The 12,738-nt window shown below is 35.4% G+C and overlaps 2 protein-coding genes across 3 annotated transcripts; both read left to right on the top strand.

The window, feature by feature from the left end:
- The first annotated feature begins 1,992 nt into the window (after positions 1–1,992).
- On the top strand, positions 1,993–8,639 carry LOC121222575 (DNA topoisomerase 2). 2 transcript variants are annotated; one of them, XM_041103596.1, is made up of 19 exons: positions 1,993–2,667; positions 3,141–3,433; positions 3,522–3,588; positions 3,669–3,939; positions 4,029–4,228; positions 4,346–4,555; positions 4,676–4,789; positions 4,872–4,991; positions 5,067–5,231; positions 5,329–5,670; positions 5,781–5,914; positions 5,998–6,343; positions 6,416–6,602; positions 6,688–6,737; positions 6,819–7,232; positions 7,316–7,499; positions 7,588–7,649; positions 7,740–7,845; positions 7,931–8,639. In XM_041103596.1, exons 1-19 carry the CDS (start codon positions 2,116–2,118, stop codon positions 8,497–8,499), a joined length of 4,386 nt encoding a protein of 1,461 aa, XP_040959530.1. In that variant the 5' UTR covers positions 1,993–2,115; the 3' UTR covers positions 8,500–8,639. The 2 variants fall into 2 exon arrangements, with proteins under 2 accessions (XP_040959530.1, XP_040959529.1); XM_041103595.1 differs by having other exon boundaries at positions 7,737–7,845.
- A 507-nt stretch (positions 8,640–9,146) lies between these two features.
- LOC121222574 (DNA replication complex GINS protein PSF2) lies at positions 9,147–11,803 on the top strand. The gene is made up of 8 exons (XM_041103593.1): positions 9,147–9,384; positions 9,469–9,543; positions 9,630–9,744; positions 10,565–10,664; positions 10,749–10,779; positions 10,861–10,950; positions 11,122–11,274; positions 11,503–11,803. Exons 1-8 carry the CDS (start codon positions 9,337–9,339, stop codon positions 11,518–11,520), a joined length of 630 nt encoding a protein of 209 aa, XP_040959527.1. The 5' UTR covers positions 9,147–9,336; the 3' UTR covers positions 11,521–11,803.
- The last annotated feature ends 935 nt before the right edge of the window (positions 11,804–12,738 follow it).

Here is a 12,738-nt window from a genome sequence, read left to right as displayed (position 1 = left end):
TTCATTTCGAACTTCAATTATTTAATTACAATCAATTAAATAATAATTTGAAAAAATCAAATTAATTGTTAAGTCATCTTTTGTGTTTAGTGAGAAAACTCATTCAGTACAGATAGTGATTCATGCGATTCATTTATCTTACTTATTGTTTTCATTCATTTCACAATTATTAGTTCTAAATGCGATTTGTTTTGGGCTATCCGGAGCTAGTAGATGAACCCATTAAACATATATAATTAGGGCTCAAATAATTTGTACTTAAAATTTAACTATTTGCTTATTAATTACAATTTATTTAATCATGAAGTCATTCTGCTATAGTACCATAATTGAATTCTCCGTTACTATATATTAGGACTAGTCAATTAAATTGAAAACTATGGTTTTTACCAATAATATATACTAAAAATTAGAGCAAACTATAATAAACTAATAAAAAAATCGAAATCTAAAATAAAAAATCATCAATTTAATTAATTCTAGTGGTTACAGTTTTTTAAAAAGTTTCATAGGGTCCATTGTTTGCATGTAAAATGTTTTCCGTAAAACATTTTCATTTTTTTACCGTATCTGTTTGGTGAAAAATGAATTACCAAAGAAAATTATTGCTCAAAAAAGGGTAAAATTTAGGCTTTTTTAAGGAAAATGTCTTACCAAATTTTGTTTGTAAGACATTTTCCAAAATAACAAGGTTCTGTTTACTATCTTCATTGTCGAAGAAACAAAAAGGGAAAGCTTTCAGAGCAATAAGAGAAAGCTCTCTTCACTGTTGAAGAAAATAATTCATTATACTCTAATTTTATATATTTTATGATTTAGTCCTTAAAATCTAGTTTTTTACTATTTTACAATTTAAATCCTCAAAAATAGATTTTCTTCTTCTACAATTCAGTCCTAAACCTCATTTTGTATAGTTTGGGAAAACAATCCATTTTCTAAAATTTCCAAATTTTATAATTTAGTCCTTACAACTAAAATTGTCAAAATTTCATAAAATTAGTCATTGATTTTTGAAAAGTTAAACTTTTATATTCTATTTTTCAAAATTGTAAAATCTCAAATAATGTAAATTTGTCCTAAAACTCAAGTTTTGAAATCTTTACAATTTAGCCCCTATAGTTTCAAACTTTACTATTTTATGGTTAACTTTCCAAATTATCATATTTCATAATCACATAATTTAGTCACTGCATCAATGTTTTAGATTTTACTACTCAAACACTTAGAATTCAAAAATTTACAAATTGTTTCTTACTTAAATTTCTATCAAATTAGATCATTTACAACATATGGTGGGTTTGGATGGGCGGTGGGCTGCGCTGTAGTGCGTTTAATTTATTTTTTGTCTCATGCTACAGTATCGCTATAATATCTAATATCACCGCCACTGCTGCTTTTGCACTAACCGCATGTAAATACACCGTCAATCCAAACCCACCTTTACTGATCCAAATAATATTCAAAATAAATATTTACCACTTTCAACTTAATTAAACATAAATTTATATCTAAAAAATTATATTATCTAAGGCAATTAAGCTTAATTAAGTAAAATAAGATAAATTGAAACTAAAATATGATTAATATAAATAAACTTTATGAAATAAATTCAATTAAACAATAAAAATATAATAAAATCTCGAAGATATGTTTGTTTAATTAAAAATATATTTTATAAAATATTTTCAATAAAATTTCCAAATAATAGGAGATATTTAATATAATTTTATCAAAATAATAAAAAAATATTAATTTTTCTAAAAAAATAAATCTTTGTTGAAGTCATTTTTAGTGAAACTATCTGAGTCTAAACTTAATTTAATACAAATGACACAAAACCAAACCACAACCGTTTGATGGTCTCACTTCTCATCGTAGTTCCAAGCGATGAACAAAGCTATTTTTTAATTATTTAAAATTTAAAATTTCAAAAATCCCGCCCAAAAAATTCAAATATCAAATTCAAAATTGCTCGGCCCCTTCCTCAAATTAAACCCTCCCTCTCTGCAACGTTACTCTCCGATCAGCAAATCCCCCTCCCCTCCCCCCCCAAAAAAAGAAAAGAAAAGAAAAGAAAAAGTCCTTCCTTCTAAGAAAAAAAACCCCTAAGTCACCATGGTTGCAGATTCGAAGCTCCCGCTGCAAAGCAGCAACAATGTAAACACTAAAGCCTCAAAAACTATAGAGGAAACCTACCAAAAGAAGACCCAATTAGAACACATCCTTCTCCGACCCGATACCTACATCGGTTCCATTGAACAGCACACTCAGCGCCTATGGGTGTACGAGAACGATGAGATGGTCCACCGAGACATAAAGTACGTCCCGGGACTTTACAAGATCTTCGACGAGATCTTAGTCAATGCCGCCGATAATAAACAACGGGATCCATCCATGGATTCCATTAAAGTGGTGATTGATGCGGAGCAGAACTTGATTTCCGTTTACAATAACGGGGATGGAGTTCCCGTTGAGATTCATCAGGAGGAGAAGGTTTATGTTCCGGAGTTGATTTTCGGCCATTTGTTGACTAGCAGTAACTATGACGACAATGTTAAAAAGACGACCGGTGGGAGAAATGGGTACGGAGCTAAGCTTACGAATATATTTTCGACTGAGTTTGTTATCGAAACTGCTGATGGAAAACGGCAGAAGAAGTATAAGCAGGTATTCTTTCTTTTCATTTCTTTTAGGTTATTGTTTTGGAAAGCGAAATCGAGAATAAATGGATGTTGGATTTTTCTACTTGATTATTAATTTGAAAGTTTCCATGTTGTCTATTCGTTGCTATGGTTGAAGCTATAAGCAAATGGTTTTGTTTACTGAGGATGTGATTTGAAATAAGCTTACTTTATGATCCATTTTTCCTGGTTCCAGGCTTGGGAAGCAAAAATGAGAAAGGAAATGCGTGTATGGATGTGGGTTTTTCCTACTTGATTGTTGATATGAAATTTCGCTGTAGTGTATCTATTGCTATGGTTGAAGCTTTAAGTGATAGTAATCTTTTAACGTGGACGGTTTAAAATATGAAACGAAACTACATCTATAATTTAGGTTTAATGTTTCAGTTGTTATGAATAGTATTTTTTTGGTTCCTTGGAAATGGTTTGCTCTAAGGTGAACTGTTGTTTTTCTTGTAGGTATTTAAAAACAACATGGGAAACAAAACTGAGCCTCTTATAACAAAATGTAAAGAGGGTGAGAATTGGACAAAGGTTACATTTAAGCCTGACTTGGCCAAATTTAACATGACTCACTTGGAGGATGATGTGGTTGCATTGATGAGGAAGAGGGTGTTTGATTTAGCTGGTTGTCTTGGCAAGACCGTCAAGGTTGAGTTGAATGGGAAACGCATCGCCGTGAAATCATTTCTTGATTATGTCAACCTTTACCTTAGTGCTGCCTCTAAAAATAAGAGCGAGCCTCTCCCAAGGTCTGTAGTATGAATTTCATTTGGTGTTTTTGTTGTTTATGTTACAATTGAATGTGTCTTAATCACTTAAAGATGTTTGTTTTACCAGGATTTCTGAGAAGGTTAATGCAAGATGGGAAGTTTGTGTTAGTCTCAGCGAAGGGCAGTTTCAACAGGTCAGCTTTGTCAATAGTTTCTGAGGTTATATTTTGAGAGTAGTTTATGCTAATGTTCTTGATTATGCTGTACTTACCAGGTCAGCTTTGTCAATAGTATTGCTACAATCAAGGGTGGAACCCATGTTGACTATGTTACCAACCAGATATCTAATTATGTGATGAATGCTGTAAATAAGAAGAACAAGAATGCTAATGTCAAAGCACATAATGTGAAGAATCATCTGTGGGTTTTTGTCAATGCTCTTATTGACAACCCTGCTTTTGATTCGCAAACCAAGGAAACTTTGACTCTTCGTCAGAGCAGTTTCGGCTCCAAATGTGAACTTCCTGAAGATTTTTTGAAGAAAGGTTTGTTAATATAGCTCACTTGTATTTAAGTTATGATTAGCGATAAATTTCTTTACATATGCGCTACACGGCTGGTGAATTGATTGCAGTTGCAAAATCTGGAGTTGTGGATAATTTGCTCCAGTGGGCAGAATTCAAGCATAGCAAAGATCTTAAGAAGACTGATGGAACTAAGTCAGGAAGTATTCGAGGAATCCCCAAGCTAGATGATGCTAATGAAGCTGGAGGAAGGAATTCTGACAAATGCACATTGATATTGACGGAAGGGGATTCAGCAAAATCTCTTGCTGTAAGTTGCCGCCTTATTAAAATCTCATAATAAATTTATAAGTATGATGCATTTCTCTTTACACAATGTAACTATGTTAGGGTGGTTTTGATTTCTTAATGGTTCTTTTTGTTGCAGGTGGCTGGTCTTTCTGTTGTAGGTCGAAACCACTATGGTGTTTACCCATTGAGAGGTAAACTACTGAATGTGAGGGAAGCCAGCCATAAGCAGTTAATGGAGAATGCTGAAATACAGAATCTTAAGCGAATTCTTGGATTGCAGCAGAACAAGGAGTATACTGATGTCAAATCTTTGAGATATGGGCATTTGATGATTATGACTGATCAGGTTTAGTGCTTCAAAGCAGTTTTCTCACCTTATTTTCCTTTCGGTTACTATCTTCATTTGCCAACATGCTAATAACTATCATGTTGCTGTAAATAATCTCAAACTCTGCACTTTTCTCAGGATCATGATGGTTCTCATATCAAAGGGCTGCTGATCAATTTTATTCATTCCTTCTGGCCTTCTTTGCTAAAAGTTAAATCATTCATGGTTGAGTTTATAACTCCAATAGTGAAGGTCTGTATTTGTCTTTGGTTAGTAATAATGTACATGTTTGATGTTTTGTAGAGTCTTTTGTTAATGCCTTTTCTTTGTATAGGCTACTCGCAAAGTCAACAAACAGGAGGAGGAGTTATGTTTTTATACGATGCCTGAATACCAAGCTTGGAAGGAAAGTTTGGGGACTAATGCAAAGAGCTGGAGAATAAAGTACTATAAGGTTTGTGTATTTGTTTATGTTGTTTAACTCTTCACGGTCTTGTAGCCTTTTTTCACTAATGTTATCATGTTGCAGGGGTTGGGAACAAGCACAGGACCTGAAGGGAAGAAATACTTCAAAGATATTGATAAGCACATGAAAGAGTTTGTATGGGAAGGTGATATGGATGGTGATGCAATCGAGCTTGCTTTTAGTAAGAAGAAGATAGAAGCGAGGAAGAATTGGCTGCGACAGTTTGAGGTATGCAATAGTTATAGTTTTTGTTAACTTAAAATGCATTGATTCTAAAGAATCTAAGTTCTGATCTTGGTGGAATTTTCTTACGTTTGTGTTACAGCCCGGCACGCACCTTGATCACAATGAGAAACTCATCAATTATAGCGACTTCATTAATAAGGAACTTATTCTGTTTTCCATGGCTGACCTTCAAAGATCAATTCCTTCCATGGTTGATGGCCTGAAGCCTGGTCAAAGGAAGATCCTTTTCTGTGCTTTCAAGAGGAATTTTGTACATGAGGCAAAGGTTTCTCAATTTTCGGGTTATGTTTCGGAGCATTCTGCTTACCATCATGGTGAGCAGAGTCTTTGTAGTACCATTGTTGGAATGGCCCAGGATTTTGTGGGCAGTAACAACATAAACCTTCTTCGTCCTGGGGGTCAATTTGGTACTCGTAACCAGGTTAGTTGATGTTCATCTTGGTTGAGAAATTGTATAAGTTTATGCCATCTTATGAGCATGTTTACTATTTTTCCCACGTATGTAATGCTTAATTTTTTTACATTTCATAGGGTGGCAAAGATGCAGCAAGTGCAAGGTACATTTTTACCAATCTTACTACCATTACTCGATATCTGTTCCGCAAGGATGATGATGGCCTGCTCAATTACTTGAATGAAGATGGCCAATCCATTGAGCCTTCCTGGTAAATTTTACTTCATTGTACCTAATGCTTTGCTGTGAAATCGTATATACATTAAAATTAGTTCCTTTGTTCTTGTTTTTCAGGTATGTACCTATTATACCAATGGTTCTCGTGAACGGAAGTGAAGGAATTGGGACAGGATGGAGCTCTTATATCCCGAACTATAATCCAAGAGATATAGTGGCAAATGTGAGGCGTTTGCTGAATGGTGAACCAATGGAGCCCATGCATCCGTGGTACCGAGGTTTCAAAGGGACTATTGAGAAAACTGCGTCAAAAGAATCTGGTGTTACCTACACTATAAGTGGGATTGTAGAGGAGGTTGATGAGACCACACTGAAAATAACTGAACTTCCACTCCGTAGGTGGACTCAAGATTATAAGGAATTTTTGGAATCAGTCATAACAGCAAATGATTCATTCATCAAGGTAGTTTTCTCTACTTTCGATTGACATTTCTTTTAAGAGTTTTCATCTGATATGTTAGTATATCTCCTGTAGGAATTTAAGCAATACAGTGATGATAGAACTGTGCATTTTGAGGTCTTCATGACTGAAGAGAACATGATGTTGGCCAAGCAAGAGGGTTTGATGAAGAAGTTTAAGCTAACAACAACTGTTAGCACAAGTAACATGCACTTGTTTGATTCGAGAGGGATGATTAAGAAATATGACACCCCTGAGGAAAGTCTGTGCCACACTTTTACGTATTTTAATGTAGTAACAATCCCATGTAAATTGTCGAAATCTGACCATAATTTGTTTTACTGCAGTACTTGACGAATTTTATCACTTAAGGCTTGAATTTTACGAGAAACGAAGGGTGAGTCTCACTTGAGCTTATTCTGAGTAATTGAAATGTTTGAACAGTGATATAGATTAAAATTTGTATCGTTTGCTGCAGAAACATATGTTGGACACTCTTGAACTCGAGTTATTGAAAATGGATAACAAAGTCAGGTTTATCCTTGATGTTGTTAAGGGGAACATCATTGTGAACAATAGGAAGAGAGCTGACTTGTTCCTTGAGCTGCAAGAAAAAGGGTTTACTCCTTTCCCGAAGAAAACGAAAGCTGTTGAAGTAGCAGTGGCGGGGGATATTGATCATGAAGGGGAACCTGAACTTAGCCCTGAAGCAACAAGGGCAAGTGATTATGACTATCTCTTATCCATGGCAATCGGTACTCTGACCCTTGAGAAGGTCCAAGAGCTTTGTTCTGATAGGGATAAACTTGAGCATGAGGTTGAAGAGTTGAGGAAACACACTCCAAAGTCTTTATGGCTGAAAGATCTTGAAGAACTCGAGAAGCAACTTGACGTATGTACCAAGAACTAGTTTTAAGTTAAATTGTCTACTTGTCATTTACCAGTGTTTTGATGTATTCTGTTTCTTATAATCAGGAGCAAGATCAAGCAGACCTGGAAGCAGAAGAAGAGAACAGCAAAAACAGAGCGAAGGGAGGTGTAGCTGGCAAGAAGGCTCGAAGACCGGTGGCACCTAAAAACCCGAAGAAGGTAAACAAGAAAGATGACCCACAAGTTTCCGAAGCCTCAGAAATTTCGTCTACGACGGCAATGGAAGCAGGTCAGCTTGCTTGTGATTCTATTTACTATTTCCCATTTTACTCTCATACTTCATTTTATTCATCAAGGTTGTACTTTCTGTTTTACAGAAAAGGCTCCTGCTGTTGTTAAACCCAAAGGCCGGGCCGGTGCAAAGAAGAAGACAAAGAAGGTCTGGTTCTTCGTTTCCTATATATGATTATATATATGCCTGGTGCTCTTTCAACTGATGACTTTTTGTTACTTGCATGTTTATTAGCAGGATGATAGTGATGATGATGATGACGACGACGACGACTTTGATATTCCTGATCTAAGGGAGCGACTTGCCAAGCATAACATCGATTCCTCTCCTGATCATTCCGCTGGTATTTAAGCTATACGTGAATTTGAGCTTATGTTATATTTGCATAATCATGACGAATTTGAGCTTATGTTATTTATGTCTCACAGATATGGAAACTGAAATGTTTCAAGAACCTGCTGGAAAGAAAGGGCCTGCCAAAAGGGCAGCTGCTACTAAGAAGAATCCCGTCATTTCTCTATCCGAGAGCATAGGCGAAATCAACATCAGCGATGGAGAATTGGAGGTTGTCGAGCCAGCTCCAGCAGCAACAAAGAAAGGAGGACGAAAACCGGCTGCTCCAAAAGCCAGTAAGCCACCTGCAGCAGCAAAGAAAAGAGGTCCAGCAGCGGGCAAGCAACAAAAGCTTTTGACACAAATGCTGAAACCTGCAGCAGAAGCTGAGGGTTCAGGGATATCGCCTGAAAAGAAAGTGAGGAAAATGAGGGCGTCACCGTTCAACAAGAAAAGCGGTTCGGTCTTGGGGAAGACGAGCAGTTCTTCACTGTCTTCAATGCCGGAAATCGATAGCGATGAAGATGAAGAAGTAGCTGTGGTTGTGGAACCAAGAGCTAGACCACAAAGGGCCAACCGGACCAAGACAACTTATGTTGTCAGTGATTCCGAGACTGAGGAAGAAGTTAATGATGACTCAGATTTCGAGGAAGACGAGGATTGAGGAAAACTGTGATGTTTTTCTTTCAGTGTAGGAACGAACAACTAACTCTAATTCTTGGCTGCTTGTTCATGGTCAACTTAGGTTGTCAACGTTGTGTAAAACTGAATGTCATGAAAGTCATGAATTTCCTTCTCTTTCCATTGCTATATGTTATCTTGATTGATTATGCCGTTAACATAAAATTGGATGCGTTAGTAATCAATTATTATATTTATGAACGATTAACAAATAATTTTAAACCAAAAATAATTTAATAATAAAGGATTCTTGTATTCTTTAATAAATAATTTTTTATTTAAAATTAAGATGATAATTTAACTGTCATAAACTTTTATTGGATAAATCATGATATTATATTAAATGTGATATTTGATGTAACGATGAAATTGATTATTTTTTAAAGGAAGTGAATTTATAATATTTGTTTTGAAAAATTAGAAAAAAAGAGATAAACATAAATAAGAAAATAGAAATATTTATTCTAAAACTATGATGACTATTGTATATTTGTATTTCATGTTTGAATTATTATGATTTAATTTATTTTTTCATCAAAAAAATATTTTGAAATTTTTTAAAATCGTTGTTTTGGTTTTGGCGCGTTGTGAAGCGTTTATAGTTTCCCGCCAATAAGAAGACAGAGAAAGAGGTATATAGGGTTCCGTCAACACCGATTCTTAGACTCAGTATTTCAACTCGGGCGAGTCTCAACTCAGTTCTGCATTTCCTTTTGGTTTCTCTGAGTCAGTTTCCCAGTTGAGTAATCTCTGAAGCCTAAATTATTGCCCAGTTCATCCAGTTTCTGGACTTGAAAAACCCCTAGATTGCTTTGCGGACATGGCTGGCCAATCTGATCCTCATATCTCTCTTTTCTCAGCCGAAGAGGTTTCCCGCCCTTCTTTCGTTGCACTTTCTACTTTTTTGAAGTGGTCATTTTACTTAATCTTTCGTTTTGTTTGGTTAAATTAGGTGGAATTTATGGCTGAAGATGAGCTGATAGAGATTGTCCCAAACATGCGAATGGATCCCCTCAATTTCATCTGCGTAATCTTCAAATCTGTTTGTCCTATCCCTTTTTTAAAGATTATTTGGGTAATTTGTTTTTGATTATGATTATGATAAAATGACAGGGTGATTTTGGTCCATTTTTACCGCAAATAGCATCCCAGGTGCCGTTGTGGCTCGCGGTGGCTTTAAAGAAGAGAGGAAAATGCGCGATTCGGCCTCCTCAGTGGATGTCAGTTGGTTAGTCACCTTTTAAGTGAAATTGTTTCATATATTTTCATCTGTATGCTCAAATAGGAGATGGTTTTGGTATTTACTTAGGTTTGCTTCGTGTTTCCGTAGTGCCATCACGATTTTTAACCGGAGTTCACTTTGTAAGCAATTCGAGCTTGTGGTCCACTTGAAATTTGAGGCTTGAAGCTTAGATCGAATTGGATCAAGTTTAACTCTTAAAGCTTGAGCTTGACTTGGAATAAAGATCAAATTGTTTTAGCTTGCTCAATTAAGTTTGTCTAAATAGTAAAATATGATCTCAACTCTCATGTTCAATTTCAAGCTCAATTATTTATACTTGAGCTTAATCTTGAGTTTGTGTTTTGAGTAGAAATTTTTCAATACGAACGAAATCTAAAATAAAGAAAACATTAGGCTTAGGAGATACTTGAGTCTAATTTGAGTTCAAGCATTAAGATATTCTAATTTGGCTCGCTTAATAGTTCGGGCTTGACTAGACAATAATTGGGATGACATTGAGTGTTTTTTTTCCGAGTTGAGTTCGAATAGCTTATAAGCACAAGTGTCTTTATTCCTTTACTCTTGCCTTGTTGTGTTGTTGGCTGGTCCAACTTTTACATTGGCAAGAAGAGGACTTGAGTTTTTATCTGGACAAGTCCATTTATCATGAAGTGTTTAAACTTCATTGTTTGGGGAACATGTACCGTTAAGTAGGGCTTTAGAAGTTGAGTTGAGAATATGCTAGGTTATTGGTTGGGGGTATTATTTTACAGTTCTGCCTTTTGAATATGTTGTAAGTTTCTTCTTACTTTTTGTCGTGGACTAGAAAATTTGACACGGGTTTTGGAAGGAGAACGAGAATCTCAAGGGGCATTTCAGGTGCTTCCATTTCATTATGTGGAGATCTCTAGACTTCTCTTTGATCAGTAAGCCTTCCTTGACATTTTTCTTACTATCATACAATTTAACGTTATGAAGTCTTAAGTACTTTGCTTTTTTGTGGAGGGCAGTGCACGTGAAGACATTCCTGACATGTATATGGTGAGCTAGAGGATTATTTTAAGCTTAGTTTTATTTTCCTTTTGACTTCTGCAAGTAGATTGTCATGAATCCATTTTACAGGTGAGATCTCTTATTGAAGACATAAGGGATGTACGGATTCATAAAGTTGAGACTAGCTTGGAGAAGTTCAGTGGGACATCTGCTGTGAAAGTATGGTTTTTTTGTCCTGCCATTGTGAATTTGTTGACACTTATTATCGCCAATATTTAGGCACATTGCTAAAATTTTTTCCTCCTAATATGCTTCAGATGAACTGGATTTCCTCACTGATCTTTGTGTTACCCTTCATATCTTTGCCTCTAATCTCTTGAAATTGGCCAGATTCCAAATTTATCTGCTATGGAAGTGAATATAATTCGTCCGTTCGTGGGGAGGGCCTTACAGGCATTTTACAAGCATGATAATCCAGAGAAAATACCAGATGTAGATAGAGCATCTAGTGCACAGACCCGAGCAGCTAACAATGAGCCAAGAGTATGTTCTTGTTTGCTATTTTCCCGTGTCTTATTTAAAGGTCAAACATGAAATGAATAATATTTTGACCATTGGTCTACATAAATTTTCTGGAAAGATTTTTATTCTTTGCCTGTTAACTTCTAATCATGTTATGTAAAAATGTCCAAGGGTGACAAATGAGTTTGCCAGATGATCATGATTTAAGAATTTTATGAACGTAATATGTCTTTTTTTTCTGCTTTGCAGCGGCAACTGAGGAGATAACAGATCATTTTCACTTTTAATTCCTTTACTGTGTTGAAAATGGACACTTCAGCCAGCCACTCATGAAGGTACTTAAGAATCCTACTTGGTGCAAATTTCTTTACAGCTTTCAAATAATTGTGGCATTTGTTTTAGACCCTTGTTGTGTAAAGTTATTAACTTATTGTAATAGCCTCGAAAGTTCTTATTCCCACAAAGCTGTGAAGATCTCATTACTTTGTATTGTATTATGGGGAGTGTTAACTCTTGTCAACTACATCATATCATTTATTGCATTTTCTAACCCCATGTGATCACTTCTTTCTTTGTAACCTTTAGGCCTGGGACTGATTTTAGTGGATGTTGCGTGTGATGAGAATGCACCGCTAAACTAGGAAAATTGCATGTTGTTTGTCATGGAAAACAATTTATAAGAGTTGAAAATCTAACTCGAGATGGATGTTGATATGATTTAGGGGGGAGGGAAAATATCGTTGGGACAATTGCATTTGTTGGTCTCAAAATGAGGCTGCCTAATGTATTTTAATCATGAACAAGTGAGAGTAATGTACACCATAGGGGGTCACTATATTATACAAACCAATCCCAATTCAATGAGTAAATAAATTCTCTGTTGTGATAATCCATATGCATTTAGGGATGGAAAAAAACCTGAAACCAATGCGTTCCGACCTAACCCGATCCAATAAATTTGGGCTTTTTTGAGATTGGGTTTGGGTTAGGGTCAGGTTCAGGTTTATTTACCGTCTTGCCCTGCTCGGGGAAATTGACAATATTTCCCTTCTCTATATTTTAGTTAGATTTCCCGTTCCTGCTATCTCCTATGATGCTACTTTATTTATTTTTAAAGAAACTGTTTTGAATTATTTAATATACACTTGATTAACAGCACAACATTGTAATTTCTAGCTTTAAATCTTGATATAAACTCATGTTCTGCATCCTTTCTCAAAATTATAGCCCAACTATATACGTATATAATATTATATATATGTTTGTAAGCATAGCAAAATTTGTTTGCAAAATACATGTATATATATTTGCAAGATTATCAATATAAACGCATTATTAATAAATTTATATCATCAAATTGCTTTGAAGCAAAAATAAACAAATAAAATTATAATTGGGTCGAGTTCAAAGGGTTAGGGTCAGGGCATGGTGGTGATGGTTCGAGCTGCTTCTGGGCAGCTAAAAATCCAATCCATCCTGCCCTGC

Source organism: Gossypium hirsutum, chromosome D10 (genome assembly GCF_007990345.1).
Source record: "Gossypium hirsutum isolate 1008001.06 chromosome D10, Gossypium_hirsutum_v2.1, whole genome shotgun sequence".
Taxonomy (NCBI): domain Eukaryota; kingdom Viridiplantae; phylum Streptophyta; class Magnoliopsida; order Malvales; family Malvaceae; genus Gossypium; species Gossypium hirsutum.
Note: the sequence above shows the minus strand (reverse complement) of the source record. Positions and strands in the feature narration are given on the sequence as shown.